The sequence below is a fragment of the Komagataella phaffii genome, chromosome 3, assembly GCF_000027005.1.
Source record: "Komagataella phaffii GS115 chromosome 3, complete sequence".
In the NCBI taxonomy this organism is placed as follows: Eukaryota; Fungi; Ascomycota; class Pichiomycetes; order Pichiales; family Pichiaceae; genus Komagataella; species Komagataella phaffii.
Genome location: NC_012965.1, coordinates 184,943 through 198,506, shown reverse-complemented (window position 1 = coordinate 198,506; position 13,564 = coordinate 184,943). Strand labels below are relative to the sequence as shown.

The window sequence follows — 13,564 nt, the reverse complement described above, 5'->3', positions numbered from 1 at the left end:
GATCCCAATTTGCATTCACAGATATCCCACAGTAATGGCTAAATCCTCTAGATCAAAGTCCAAGCTTCAAGCAAAAGCTGTGAAGAGGTCATTGGAATTCCAGAAATACGAAGATGAAAGGAGGAAGAGACTGTTTGAGAAGTCCCAAGCAGCCCTGGTAAAACAGAAGGAAGAGGCAAGCGAAGACAAAGACTCTAAACCTGCCAAGGTCTCCACTGTGGAAGTTGACATAGATATAGACTCTGTCCCTTTGAAAAAGCCTGAGAAGAGGACGACCAAGAAGAACTTTAAGAAGAGATCAAGAAGACAAAAGTGGAATCATCGTTTGGGCTTTGAACAGTTCACCCCCGAAAAGCCATGGTAATCTTCTATTAGTTTAGTGTTGTGCTATATGAGGGTTGCTGTAGCGTGTATATTAAGCATATTATAAAAGTTGTACAGTAATAGCAGGTATTGGTCTTTTTTTTCAAACTAGTTTGCTGAGCTAATCAAAAGAACGTCGTAGCGGCATAAAGATCGTCAACATTGAGAGTATCAACTCCAAGAGTGATCAACTGCTTCCACACTTCGTTTCTAGTTCTGATTGGCCAAGAAGGTGTTTCCCAAACCCGGACTTTGATGTCGTTATTGTGTGCAATGTCGATGTAAGAAGATATCGTTTCAACCTGAGACTCGCTCAGGCCTGACACGCCTCCAAGAGCCCTACGAGACTCTGTTAGCTCATATAGTGAGGCTGAAGAGGCCAAAGAAATAGAACTGTGGTTATACTTGGCTAATTCTTCATCATCCTTAAACTTGAAAAGTGGGGCATCAATAAAGAAGAATCTCTTAGTCTTGGAGACGATGAAATCGTACGGGTAGTTTCCTGTAATGATGACTGTTATAGGACCTTCCACAAACTCATCGGTTTCTGAGTCGTAATAGGAAAGATACTCATTATTGATAAAGTGACTCAACTTGTCTTCCAAGGCGGCCATGGTCTTCTCACCATTAGATTTGATGTCTAAGTAGAAATACAGGGTTTGGTGCAAGTTGTTGTAAAAGATTCCGTTCCTGCGTGTAGAAACGTTTTCATCTTCGAATCTCTTGGCAATGTTGTTCTGTCCTATCAGGGAGAAAAGAGGATTCAGGTACATATCATCAAGATTCCACTTGGACGACAAAAACACTTTGTTGTGCCCAACAAATATAGTCTCAGGATCAGAGTCAAAATACCAAATGTCTGCCTCGACGCTCTGTGCACCAACTTTCAAAGCGTCATATAATGGAAGACGTCTCCATTCATCATTGTGGGAGTGGATAGGGATAATGTCAATATCTTTGGTTAACTCTGCACTTTTGACCCTATTCAACGTTGTGATGAGAAGCTGATTTTTGAACTCCGACAGACTCAAATACAGCTGAGCAACACTTGTGAAAGTCAGAATAAACACAAGCACGCAAAAGAACTTCCATCTTCTACGGCTGCTTTTGCATTCTCTGAGCAGTTCGAGGTCGTAGATGGCCGTGGGAGCTATTTTCTCCTCTTCATCCAGTAGTCTCTCTTCTTGTTGAGCTTGTGTCTCTGTCAGCATGCCAAACATGGTTGAGCTTGGAAGAAAAGAGGAAGAAGGGGGGAAATAGGCAGTCTTTGTATCACAACGTGGTTAAATTTAATGGCTCACCTTGAAATCGTGGAGTCAGAAGCTTCCCTGCATGCCTTAGTAATTGTATGACGGATTTGCTCGATTGGATGGAAAATAGCGAAAGACGGGATTCGTGGACCCCCCATGTGTGAGCCATGTGTTTGTGCAGCAAATGACAACAGACTGGACGCGAGAAAAGAGCGCACGCGCTCGCACCAAAGGCTTCAATTACTCTTGTAAATTACTTGAAACGTGGCATGCATGCTCACAATCAATAGCAAGATCGGGGAGTGGCTATTATGTATGCGGCCTATTAAACTGGATGAAAAGTGGGCTTAGAAAGCTGTTAATTTGCAGTTTATCCAGCACCAATAGGAATCGTCTTGGTTAACCCTATGTGTGATGACGTCTCAGGATTAAGCCGGACGACAAATTAGCTCAGAGCCGACATTTTGACTGTTCCGTGTACTAAATTTTGTCCGGCTCAGGTGTTAACTGCATTACTCTCACCTACTGGTCTTGCCGTTCGTTGGAAATAATTAATCCGAACTTCAAATGCTTTTTCTGAAATCTGAGCCGCATTGGATCTAACATTGGTAAGCCCGTAAGCCATGGCATCTACCAAACAATTAATAATACGCTTCACGCAAATCACCGCAGTGGTACAGTCCGTCATGGTAGGGATGTAATGTATCCGCCGTCTTCAAAGCTCGTCTGTCGTAAAAGACCTCTTTCTCCGGTCAATCATACTCGCCGGGCATAAAGAATAATAACGCAAAGGCAGGTATCAACGGCGAAATAGCTTCTTGGGAAAATCATGCTGGGCACTTATTCTACTCAAGCACCAGGCACTTTATATTTTCAAAGGCAGCCTTGGCGGTGTGGCAATAGACTGAGTGCTGTTTAGATTATGATATGACTTAGGTGTTCGAACGGGAGGAATGATTGAAAGTAGTAGGCCTGATGAATTGCTAAACCTCAGAGGTCAATATTTTAAACTCTACAATTGCAAAATCTTGACCCCTGATTGTAATAAGCATTTTAAGAATGCTAGATCCTATTCTGTTTTTGTTAGAACTTATCAACAGGTAAACTAGCCTTAGTTTCAGTTTGATTTTTTTATTATCTTTTTTACTTTAAACGACAAAATGCAGCTCCAGTTGACTATGCCCTTCTTACTGTTTTGATTTCACTCCCGGTTGTAGTTGAATGGACAAATTCTCATGGTAAGCTGGATGTGTTTGTCAAATAGCTGCACTTTTAAAGGTCCACTACAAGTTCCTTACGACTAATTTCAAATGTGCCTCTTTTTTATGCCTCATACTCTAACTAGAAAGACCAGGACTGCACTGAGCATAAGATGAAATTCAAGCTGTCAGGCCTGACCTTCATTTTCAAGTGAATTCCAACGGGAATGATTACGAATAATCTTGTAGTAACTATACACAAAGTAAGGAAAAATTCATCTAGCATAGGAAGAGCCAATTTCTCTAACAAAAGTATAATACGATGGATACTGTAAACCCCATTTTCAAACCTACATACCTCTGAGGAAGAAGTAGATGTCAAATCTGCCATAACGACCCTGAAAAATAGCAGAACAATTAATAAGACGCTTTCGCTCAAAATGGTTATTCTATAGCCAGTTACTTCCCTATTGGACACCAAGCGCTAGCCATTCCGCGTTACAACACGAAAATTGTAGTTGGCTCGATTATTTTTAAATTCACAACATAAGATCATCCATCTCTTTGATCTGTTGTTCCAGTTGGCACGGTTTGAAACCAAATGAACAACTATAATCCCGATGGAAGTCCCGTCCATGGTGATTACGTGCAGTCAAACTTTAGGAACAAGCATGATCTGGAAAAATATTCCCCTCCCAAGTCCAATGACCCACATGACAGATTACCTACACTATATGAGGTATTGAACAGGAAGACACAGACACCGGTTGATCTTTGGTCTTTCTACGTTTATATGAAAGACAGCCAATCAGCAATTGACTACCTTGACTTTTGGCTGGACGTGATCCAGCACCTGAACTTGTGTAAGAGCTACGTCAAAGGGTTGAAAACTACGTTAACAGCCAACTACAGACAGAGAAATGCAACCAACGTGGCCAGCGCTATTCCAAGGAAAACTCCACCTAATAATGGGTCCTTTGTTTCACCTTTTGGTGCTAATGATATTGGCAACAATAGTAGAGAGTCAGTAGGGTCACAGAAACACAAATCGATAAGTTCCTCCGTGTTGTTAGATATGATCATGACTGAGAATCTTCTTGAAGATGAGGATAATAATAGACTCTCCTCATTTTTGAAAGGTGAAGCAACACTTAGAACCAGTGATCCTAACGTAAACCAAAGGATAGAAGAATTAAAGCGACATTCCCAATCCATTGGCCTGAATATGGGCGCATCCAATTCAAATCTTTCTGTATTTGAAACACAACCTGAAAACAGAGAAATAAATCGAATATCTACCATCAAGCCAGAAATGTTGGAAACATTCATAAAAGAAGAAATGGATAGTGCGCAGTTGAAAAATGATAGTCCCCGACCAGAGAATTTGTTCGTTACAAGAGCTGATCTAAGATCGTCTTCCAGAAAAATTCTATACACATATTTCATGGAAGCTGCAGAGAAAAGACTATTTATTCCTGAATACATCATCAAGAATATAAGGCATAATTTAGAAACAGAAGGAAGGGATGATCCTGAAGTATTTGAAGAAGCAAAAGAGTATGTGTTTAAAGCTATGGAAAATGAAGCTTTTCCAGGTTTCTTGCTTTCAAATGCGATTAGCAACATTACAGTGACATCTCACTTGGTTCGTCTGATCTTTGGATTCTTTTTCCTCTTTGTCGGATTTTGGGTAGGTTACACCTTAATTTTCCTTAATTGGAACCCCAAACCAGTTAGAGCTGTTGTGGTGATTCCATTTTTCATTGGGACCTACTTGCTAATAACTTCCATCTATAATATTGACCCTGTGCTTTCGATATTTGGTTATGGTGAAAGCAAAGCGACGCACAGTGGGTTAATCAAACTGAAGGAACCTTTTGTCAGAAGACTTCTACTAAAGAGGGGGCTCTGGGTACTCTTACTAACATCTGTGATTGCCGCAGTATTGTCCATCATATTTGCACTCGTGCCTGGTAAAAGGCTCTAATGAATTTACTACTTACTTAGCCAACCTCCATCTACTGGAAGCGATACTCCTGTCAAATATGCAGCAGCTTCAGAGCAGAGAAATACAGTTGGGCCCTTAAAATCATCTGCCTCACCCCACCGACCAATGGGAATTCTAGAAACAATTTCATTGCTCTTCTTCTCGTTACCATAAGAATCGGCTGTCATGTTTGACTTAACGAACCCTGGAACAAGGGAATTCACGGTAATACCTTTTGGAGCAAGTTCAACCGATAGAGCCTTCATTAATGAGTTGATTGCACCTTTGGTGGTCGCATATACCGATTGATTCGGGTAGGTCACTTCGAAACTGTACAGGGAGGCAGTAAAGATGATCCTACCCTTAATCTGGTTCTTAATAAAGTGTTTAGTGACTAGCTGTGTCAATCTAAATGGAAAATCGACATTTACCTTTTGGATAGCCGCGTAATCTTTCTCCGTAAAACTTGTAAACTCAGATTTAATGGCAATGGCAGCGTTGTTGATTAAAATGTCAATCTTTCCAGTGGAACTCTTCTCCACCGCAGGACTCGTTACGGTCTCTTCCAGCTTTGCAAGATCGGCATCCACTAGATCCAACTCAATTGTATGTATGGAGGCACCATCGGCATTTGACATTCTCACCTCTTCAATGAAAGCCGTTGGGTCTGTAGAAGGTCTATGGATAAGAATAAGTTCTGCACCTGCTTCATAAAGTCCTCGAACTATTCCTTGGCCTAATCCGCTGGTACCACCGGTGATCAAGGCGACCTTACCATTCAAAGAAAACAAATCAGCGGACATTAGCGACTTGAATAGGGAATGGGTTAGACAAATGAAAGCCGACGAGCCAGCACTTTATAGTAAGTGCAGGTGAGTCAATAAGAATAAATGTATGGCTTGCTGTCCCTATCGCGTAAGAAGCTTACTAAGATCGCCTAAATTGAAAAGTTGAACAAATCAGTTCTAGCTGGCCTCCATCAGCATTTCGTTCTCCTCTGATCATCTTTGCCAATCGCTAGCATGCCCTCAGCGTGCAAGGAAAAGCACGCTTCTTTCTTATCGACGTATTTTCAACTATGGCAGAGCCAGGTTAGCAAGTCAAAGCCGTATACTCGGTAGTGTGCTCGCCAAAAATAAATTTGACTTGACTCTTCACTAGCCTATGCAAATAAGGTTACCTTTTCCAAGAATCGTAGAAACGATTAAAAAACTTCCAAACTCTCATGGATTCTCAGGTAATAGGTATTCTAGGAGGAGGCCAGCTAGGCCGAATGATTGTTGAGGCCGCTAGCAGGCTCAATATCAAGACCGTGATTCTTGATGATGGTTTTTCACCTGCTAAGCACATTAATGCTGCGCAAGACCACATCGACGGATCATTCAAAGATGAGGAGGCTATCGCCAAGTTAGCTGCCAAATGTGATGTTCTCACTGTAGAGATTGAGCATGTCAACACAGATGCTCTAAAGAGAGTTCAAGACAGAACTGGAATCAAGATATATCCTTTACCAGAGACAATCGAACTAATCAAGGATAAGTACTTGCAAAAGGAACATTTGATCAAGCACAACATTTCGGTGACAAAGTCTCAGGGTATAGAATCTAATGAAAAGGCGCTGCTTTTGTTTGGAGAAGAGAATGGATTTCCATATCTGTTGAAGTCCCGGACTATGGCTTATGATGGAAGAGGCAATTTTGTAGTGGAGTCTAAAGAGGACATCAGTAAGGCATTAGAATTCTTGAAAGATCGTCCATTGTATGCCGAGAAGTTTGCTCCTTTTGTTAAAGAATTAGCGGTAATGGTTGTGAGATCACTGGAAGGCGAAGTATTCTCCTACCCAACCGTAGAAACTGTGCACAAGGACAATATCTGTCATATTGTGTATGCTCCGGCCAGAGTTAATGACACCATCCAAAAGAAAGCTCAAATATTAGCTGAAAACACTGTGAAGACTTTCCCAGGCGCTGGAATCTTCGGAGTTGAGATGTTCCTATTGTCTGATGGAGAACTTCTTGTAAATGAGATTGCTCCAAGGCCCCACAATTCTGGTCACTATACAATCGATGCATGTGTAACATCTCAGTTCGAAGCACATGTAAGAGCCATAACTGGTCTGCCAATGCCACTAGATTTCACCAAACTATCTACTTCCAACACCAACGCTATTATGCTCAATGTTTTGGGTGCTGAAAAATCTCACGGGGAATTAGAGTTTTGTAGAAGAGCCTTAGAAACACCCGGTGCTTCTGTATATCTGTACGGAAAGACCACCCGATTGGCTCGTAAGATGGGTCATATCAACATAATAGGATCTTCCATGTTGGAAGCAGAACAAAAGTTAGAGTACATTCTAGAAGAATCAACCCACTTACCATCCAGTACTGTATCAGCTGACACTAAACCGTTGGTTGGAGTTATCATGGGTTCAGACTCTGATCTACCTGTGATTTCGAAAGGTTGCGATATTTTAAAACAGTTTGGTGTTCCATTCGAAGTTACTATTGTCTCTGCTCATAGAACACCACAGAGAATGACCAGATATGCCTTTGAAGCCGCTAGTAGAGGTATCAAGGCTATCATTGCAGGTGCTGGTGGTGCTGCTCATCTTCCAGGAATGGTTGCTGCCATGACTCCGTTGCCAGTCATTGGTGTTCCTGTCAAGGGCTCTACGTTGGATGGTGTAGACTCGCTACACTCGATTGTCCAAATGCCTAGAGGTGTTCCTGTGGCTACGGTTGCTATCAACAACGCCACCAATGCCGCTCTGTTGGCCATCAGGATTTTAGGTACAATTGACCACAAATGGCAAAAGGAAATGTCCAAGTATATGAATGCAATGGAGACCGAAGTGTTGGGGAAGGCATCCAACTTGGAATCTGAAGGGTATGAATCCTATTTGAAGAATCGTCTTTGAATTTAGTATTGTTTTTTAATAGATGTATATATAATAGTACACGTAACTTATCTATTCCATTCATAATTTTATTTTAAAGGTTCGGTAGAAATTTGTCCTCCAAAAAGTTGGTTAGAGCCTGGCAGTTTTGATAGGCATTATTATAGATTGGGTAATATTTACCCTGCACCTGGAGGAACTTTGCAAAGAGCCTCATGTGCTCTAAAAGGATGTCAGAATTCCAACATTTCAAAATTATATCTGCATGCGTCTGTAATACTGGAACTGTTATTTTTCTGGTCAGGATTTCACCGCTCTTGTCGTCATGTTTCTCGTCGTCTGAAAGTAAACTGACTTTCCTCTTTCCATAAACACAAAAATCGATTGCAACTTGGTTATTCTTGAGATTGAAATTTGCTGTGTCTTCAGTGCTTAGCTGAATATCAACAAACTTACTTAGTACTAATAACGAAGCACTATGGTAAGTGGCATAACATAGTGGTATTGAAGCGAACAGTGGATATTGAACCCAAGCATTGGCAACATCTGGCTCTGTTGATACTGATCCGGATCGTTTGGCACCAATTCCTGAAACGGCGTAGTGCCACCAAGGTTTCGATTTGAGAACAGGTTCATCATCAGAGTCAACCACCCCAATGTCAATGGCAGGCTCCAACGAAGTAGGTCCAACAACAACAGGAAGTATTTGACCTTGAAGATCTGTTCCTTTATGATCCACCACACCTTGCCCCAATTCCAATAACTTTACCAGTCCCGATGCAGACATGATAACTGGTACTAATGATCTCCATTGATTTTCGTCGGCACTACGTAAAGCCTCCAAAAATGAATTCAGAATATCTTCTGAAACTAGATTCTGCTTCTGTGATTCAAGCATTGCTTTATGTAGACATCTCTTGAATAAAAGCAATTCTCCACATATTGGTGTGTGTAAGATAGATCTGGAAAGATGTATCTGGAATAGTCCAGTCAACGTTGTGCAATTGATTAGCATTACCTTACTGTGAACATCTCTATCTACAACAACAGACTCAATTCGATAGACGTTCCGGGAAAGTTTTTCAAGCGCATTCAGTTTGCTGTTGAACAAAGTGACTTTGCTTTCCAATGTGCAAATACCCCTGTATATCAAGTCCATCACATCACTCAAGACCTTGGTGGAAAAGAATGAAACAGCTGGAGCATAATTTTCGAATGAATTAGGTAAGGTCACTTCATCCTTATCTGTTGTAATGCTATAATCAATAGCGGAACTAACATCTTCCCATGTAACAGGTTTCTTGATCTCTGAATCTGAATCTTTATTTGAAAAAGAATTGAAAAAAGACTCATCACTCATTGGGAATTCAAGGTCATTAGGGTATTCCATTGTTAGTTCTGGTCTAGGTTTAAAGGGATCACCTTCGTTAAGACGATGGAAAATAGCTAATCTGTACAATAACCAGATACTTCTAACGAAGCTCTCTCTATCCATCAGTTGACGTGTTGAGGATATCTGAACTAGCTCTTTCCACTGCGAATCAGGCATGCTCGTATAGCTGGCAAGCATGTTATTCAGCTTTACCAAGTTAGAAGCCCTTTGGAAACCATCTATAGATTCCCGAAAAAACTTATACCCACTGAGGGTTTCACTGAGCATAGTCAGTGACATCAAAGAGCATTTCAAATCCATCTCAGGCCAGTATTTCTCGGTAAGGTTATACCAATGTTTTGGATTTCTGAAGGTATGGCTTCTAACAATTTTCGGGTCAGCATGAGTGCAACATGTCAAAATTAAAGAATGAAGCAACGAAGCATGCATTGGGAACGAAATACTTTTCAAAAATTCAGCCTTGGATGGCATCAATGACCTTGCAGGATGAATGTACTTGTAGTACAAGTCTATGAAATATGAAGTTATCTCCCAAGATGGGAATTCGTAAAGCTCCAATTCAGAATCAGATGTCATAACAAGTGTAGAATTTCTTGGTTTTACAGCGGCACTGTGTGAACTTAAGGACTTGCGTGGCTTTAAAAAGCTATCGTCTATTGGAGAATTTGATCCATAGTGAGATTGAGTTCTCAACCAGGAAGAGGTTTGATCGTAATAGCGGCTTGAAGAAAGTGAACTTGGTGTTCGTTGAAAATGAGGGGTATGATCTCTATATGACATAGTTGTCACACTGTCTGTTGAATCTATAGGATCTTCTCTTGAAGGATGAGGGCCAACGAATGGAGGGTGGAATCCAACATATTGTTGGGCACTGTACTTCAAAGGAACGGATTTCAGGGGCAGTGCTCCTGTGCTGGAAGACACTCTCATTGGGGGAGCTGTGTAGACATTGCCTGGTCGTCCACTTTGGGGTAACGGAAGGTTAAAATTGGGATACTGCCCTGGATGAGCAATGGTCGGATAGTCCTGTGGATGATGGGAAGTATTTGGGGAGAGCTGGGAATGAGTTGAGGAGATACGATCATAAGAGCTCCGTCTTGCGTCCTGATTGTGCCCCAATGATTCTGGGTATAATCGTTGCATTTTCAAAGATTCTGGGGAATGCAATGAATAATTATACGGAAAAGCCTCCGTGTCGACATCATAATTGTGAACTGAACCTTCCTGAGGAAGACCTCTCGTCGTTTTCTTGAAGTCAGAGTTAGCTACCTTGGATACGCCCTTTTTCCGCCTTCCTCCTCTATTACTGGGTATGAAGATACACTTGGTATGGCACAGTGCACAATTCGTACAAGGGTAGATTATGTCGGCTTCTTTGCCAGCTCTCATGGGTTCACCATCACACTTGATCTTTTTCTCTCTACAAGCCAAGCAGGCCCTTTTGGCCACAATTTTCTTGCCAGACTTAGACTCTGGAGTCACGGAGAGCATTCAGGCAACGCTTACAAAAAAAAATAAGGATTAAAGTTTGATGGCCAGGCATGAAAAAAATGAACGGTGGCCGGGCCCAGTAGGAGGATCTATTTACTTATGATGCTGAATTGACATGCATCGGAAGGGACGCCACAGCCACACATCCGGGAGTTAAACTAACCCCCCGCAGGTAAAAGCCATTATTATGTAAGGCTTCGGCATATGAAAAACTGAACAGCAAGCACGTCGCTTATGTAATTGGTTTGTGGCCTTCTCCGTTAACATCCTTGCACCAGTGAGCTTGAACACGGTTCTCTTCTGGCAGGCGACACGAGATGAAGAAAGAGACACACTAAACCAAATAACCTCTCCATGCTCAATCAGAAGCAATGGATCGTTAAGCAATTGAAACGATCCAAAAGTTTGTCCGAAGAAGAGAAAGGCGAGGTTTGGAACCAAATTCAGGCAGTTCTGGTAGAGGCCATTAGAAAAAAGAAAGAAGATGTCAATGATTGGGAGAGGCAAGGACTTCCTTTTTTTGATAAGTGTGATCTTCAATTGTGTTGCGAAAAGGACAATGATGAACCAGTTTTGCAAGGCAATAATGTGGACCCGATAATTGACACAACCCAGAGAGTTGCCGTAAGTACTGACTCTCCAGGTGATCTGCCCATGGATGACGAAGAGGACAGTGAAGATAATTTTGAAAAGGAGGAGGTAGAACAAATAGACCGGAATCATGAAGCTAATGAAAATGCAGAACCTCAAAATGATGGAACGATTGTAACTTTAGGGAACGAAGAAGAAATGGTAGATGAGCAATCTAAAGATGAACTTTCGGACAAATCAATCGAAGATTTAAATAAAACACCCATCGAAGAATCAGACATTGAGCCAGCTGTAGAGTTAAGAAGAAATCCATCTGAGATGTCAATAGACATAGAAAGTTTTCTCCAGTATCGAGTGAAGTTTCAACTGATAAAGTTGCTGAGAAGAAATCTGAGGTGCAATATGTTGATAATATTAAGAAAGATGTTATTGAATCTGAGCAGGCCAGCTCTACTGAAGAGCAACATAAGTCCGCTGAAGAAATTTTTGAGGTCCCAGAGAGTCAAACTGTTCTGGTAGATCAAATAGAACAAACCGAAAAGAGTCAATTAGAAGATCTTCAAGAGAGTCAACACAGAATATTAGAAACTAAGGACACGAACTCTGACAACAAAATTGCAACAACAGGAGACTATGATGAAAGAAGTGCTGAGCAAGAAGATAAACAATCTCACGCCACTAACCAATCTGCAACTGAAAATAAAGGTGCATTGGGTGCCACCAATGATTCTATACATGATCAAGATCATGAGATGGTTGATCGGGATCCAACTTCACGAATAGAGGTGATTAAATTTCGAGCTTTTCCCAGAAAAGGATACTTAGATAGAGTGACTGGCAGTTCAGGTGGTGTAGCCATCTCAATTCAGAATCAGACTGAAGTGTCCACGTTTTTCAATGGCCAGCCCAATTTGAATCCTGATGCACAGTTTCTTAACCCCTCCGAAACTCAATCTGAACCGCAAGTCACTAATCAATTATCAGAGGATCCCCATGATTTTCCACATAAGACTTCCATGAAATCTTCTCAGCACTCTCCAGCGAGGTCACCAATTAATTCACCTTCCAAACCTATTAGTTCAGCTACTAATTCGCCTAAAAAGTCCCCAAACAGAACCCGAACAGAATCCCCAATCATTGTCCCACCTGGTAAACCGGATTCCAAGTTTTCCCCTGCCAACGCTGCCACAACCCATTCAAACAAATCTTTTGTCAACTCATCCCTCAATTCCTCGTCAAATTCCCTCACAGAATTAAGCTCGAAGTCTCCTGCAAGATCCCCAGGTTCCCACAATTTCCAGACGTCTCAAGCTCCAAGTCAGTCAAATTTGCCCACTTTTACTCCTGCCGTCGTGACTTCACAGTCGCCAGTCTTGAGCCATTCTCAGTCTGCTGACTATGACGACGTCTCAACACATGGTATTGACTCTAAAACAAAAGATGGCTCTCCAACATCACCAAAAGGTTCACCGACTGCATCACTTCCATCATCAGGTCCAAACTTGAATCCTGATAATTCCTTATTCGGACGAGAAAGTGCTCCGAATTCGCAACAGCTTTCTAACACAGTGACTAATGAAGTAGACAAATTAAATTTGAAGAAGCAAGTTGAGCTGCTACGAAGGCATTTCGTTAATATTTCAAGCCGCTCAGATGATCTAGCCATGCAACAAGAGATAGAGAGTATATTTGAAAAAACTGCTGCTATCAAAGATTTGGAGAAAAGGGTTGTCTTCAAAACAGTTTGCAGTCAAGTTTTGGTTAAACTGTTCCTTAAACGATCATATTTTTCAACTGAAGTTCTACCATATCTACAATTTATTGCCGAAAATAGAAGTACATTTGATCTTTATCAAGAACAGGATTCTTATGAATATCACCTCTGTCTATTAACGTGTTACTATATTTACCATCGCATGGAACCGGAACTGGATAAATTTGCGCAATGTATCGTTGATCGCATTGAAGCATTGGATTCTAAACTTGATAGTCAAGCGAACCAGCCACTGCCAATGTTGCTGTGCAAGATTGGTTTGTCTATTCTTTATGCCTTTCTTGATCGGAACTACCACGACCTTTTTAAAAGTTGTTTCGAATTGGTGACGATTATCGATACGGAGGACCATGCTGCTGGAAAGCAATTTCGTCTTCAGTCCATCCGGTTTTCTCTAGCAACTTTTCTAGACAGGGAGCGTGAAAAGGCGATCACAGTAATTCAACAGAAATTCACGGAAATCCCATTGCGGGTACTTATTTTTGAGCTCAGATTTTACTCAGAAGATGAATGTCTTGGGTTCCTAGACTCTCTAAATCTCCTAAATAAGCTTAAAGAACCTCAGAATGAATCAGATGACCTTATTCTTAGGTTCTGAAAAGTAAAATACTAGTTCTCAA

The 13,564-nt window shown here is 41.3% G+C and overlaps 7 protein-coding genes across 7 annotated transcripts; 4 read left to right on the top strand and 3 right to left on the bottom strand.

Annotated features, from left to right (window-relative positions):
• Positions 1 to 34: 34 nt before the first annotated feature.
• Positions 35 to 364, top strand: PAS_chr3_0090 (Hypothetical protein; the record flags this gene model as incomplete). The annotated part of the gene is made up of 1 exon (XM_002492255.1): positions 35 to 364. One exon carries the CDS (start codon positions 35 to 37, stop codon positions 362 to 364), a length of 330 nt encoding a protein of 109 aa, XP_002492300.1.
• Positions 365 to 488: 124 nt separating this feature from the next.
• Positions 489 to 1,583, bottom strand: PAS_chr3_0089 (uncharacterized protein; the record flags this gene model as incomplete). Its single annotated transcript, XM_002492254.1, has 1 exon — positions 489 to 1,583. The coding sequence occupies one exon, from the start codon at positions 1,581 to 1,583 to the stop codon at positions 489 to 491; it is 1,095 nt and encodes a 364-aa protein (XP_002492299.1).
• A 1,830-nt stretch (positions 1,584 to 3,413) lies between these two features.
• PAS_chr3_0087 (Protein involved in bud site selection during bipolar budding) lies at positions 3,414 to 4,799 on the top strand (the record flags this gene model as incomplete). Its single annotated transcript, XM_002492253.1, has 1 exon — positions 3,414 to 4,799. One exon carries the CDS (start codon positions 3,414 to 3,416, stop codon positions 4,797 to 4,799), a length of 1,386 nt encoding a protein of 461 aa, XP_002492298.1.
• Positions 4,800 to 4,807: 8 nt separating this feature from the next.
• Positions 4,808 to 5,602, bottom strand: PAS_chr3_0086 (Peroxisomal 2,4-dienoyl-CoA reductase, auxiliary enzyme of fatty acid beta-oxidation; the record flags this gene model as incomplete). Its single annotated transcript, XM_002492252.1, has 1 exon — positions 4,808 to 5,602. The coding sequence occupies one exon, from the start codon at positions 5,600 to 5,602 to the stop codon at positions 4,808 to 4,810; it is 795 nt and encodes a 264-aa protein (XP_002492297.1).
• Positions 5,603 to 6,024: 422 nt separating this feature from the next.
• Positions 6,025 to 7,716, top strand: PAS_chr3_0085 (Phosphoribosylaminoimidazole carboxylase, catalyzes a step in the 'de novo' purine nucleotide biosyn; the record flags this gene model as incomplete). Its single annotated transcript, XM_002492251.1, has 1 exon — positions 6,025 to 7,716. One exon carries the CDS (start codon positions 6,025 to 6,027, stop codon positions 7,714 to 7,716), a length of 1,692 nt encoding a protein of 563 aa, XP_002492296.1.
• A 73-nt stretch (positions 7,717 to 7,789) lies between these two features.
• Positions 7,790 to 10,579, bottom strand: PAS_chr3_0084 (Hypothetical protein; the record flags this gene model as incomplete). Its single annotated transcript, XM_002492250.1, has 1 exon — positions 7,790 to 10,579. The coding sequence occupies one exon, from the start codon at positions 10,577 to 10,579 to the stop codon at positions 7,790 to 7,792; it is 2,790 nt and encodes a 929-aa protein (XP_002492295.1).
• A 354-nt stretch (positions 10,580 to 10,933) lies between these two features.
• On the top strand, positions 10,934 to 13,542 carry PAS_chr3_0083 (Hypothetical protein; the record flags this gene model as incomplete). The annotated part of the gene is made up of 2 exons (XM_002492249.1): positions 10,934 to 11,461; positions 11,554 to 13,542. The coding sequence occupies 2 exons, from the start codon at positions 10,934 to 10,936 to the stop codon at positions 13,540 to 13,542; spliced, it is 2,517 nt and encodes an 838-aa protein (XP_002492294.1).
• Between the last annotated feature and the right edge of the window lie 22 nt (positions 13,543 to 13,564).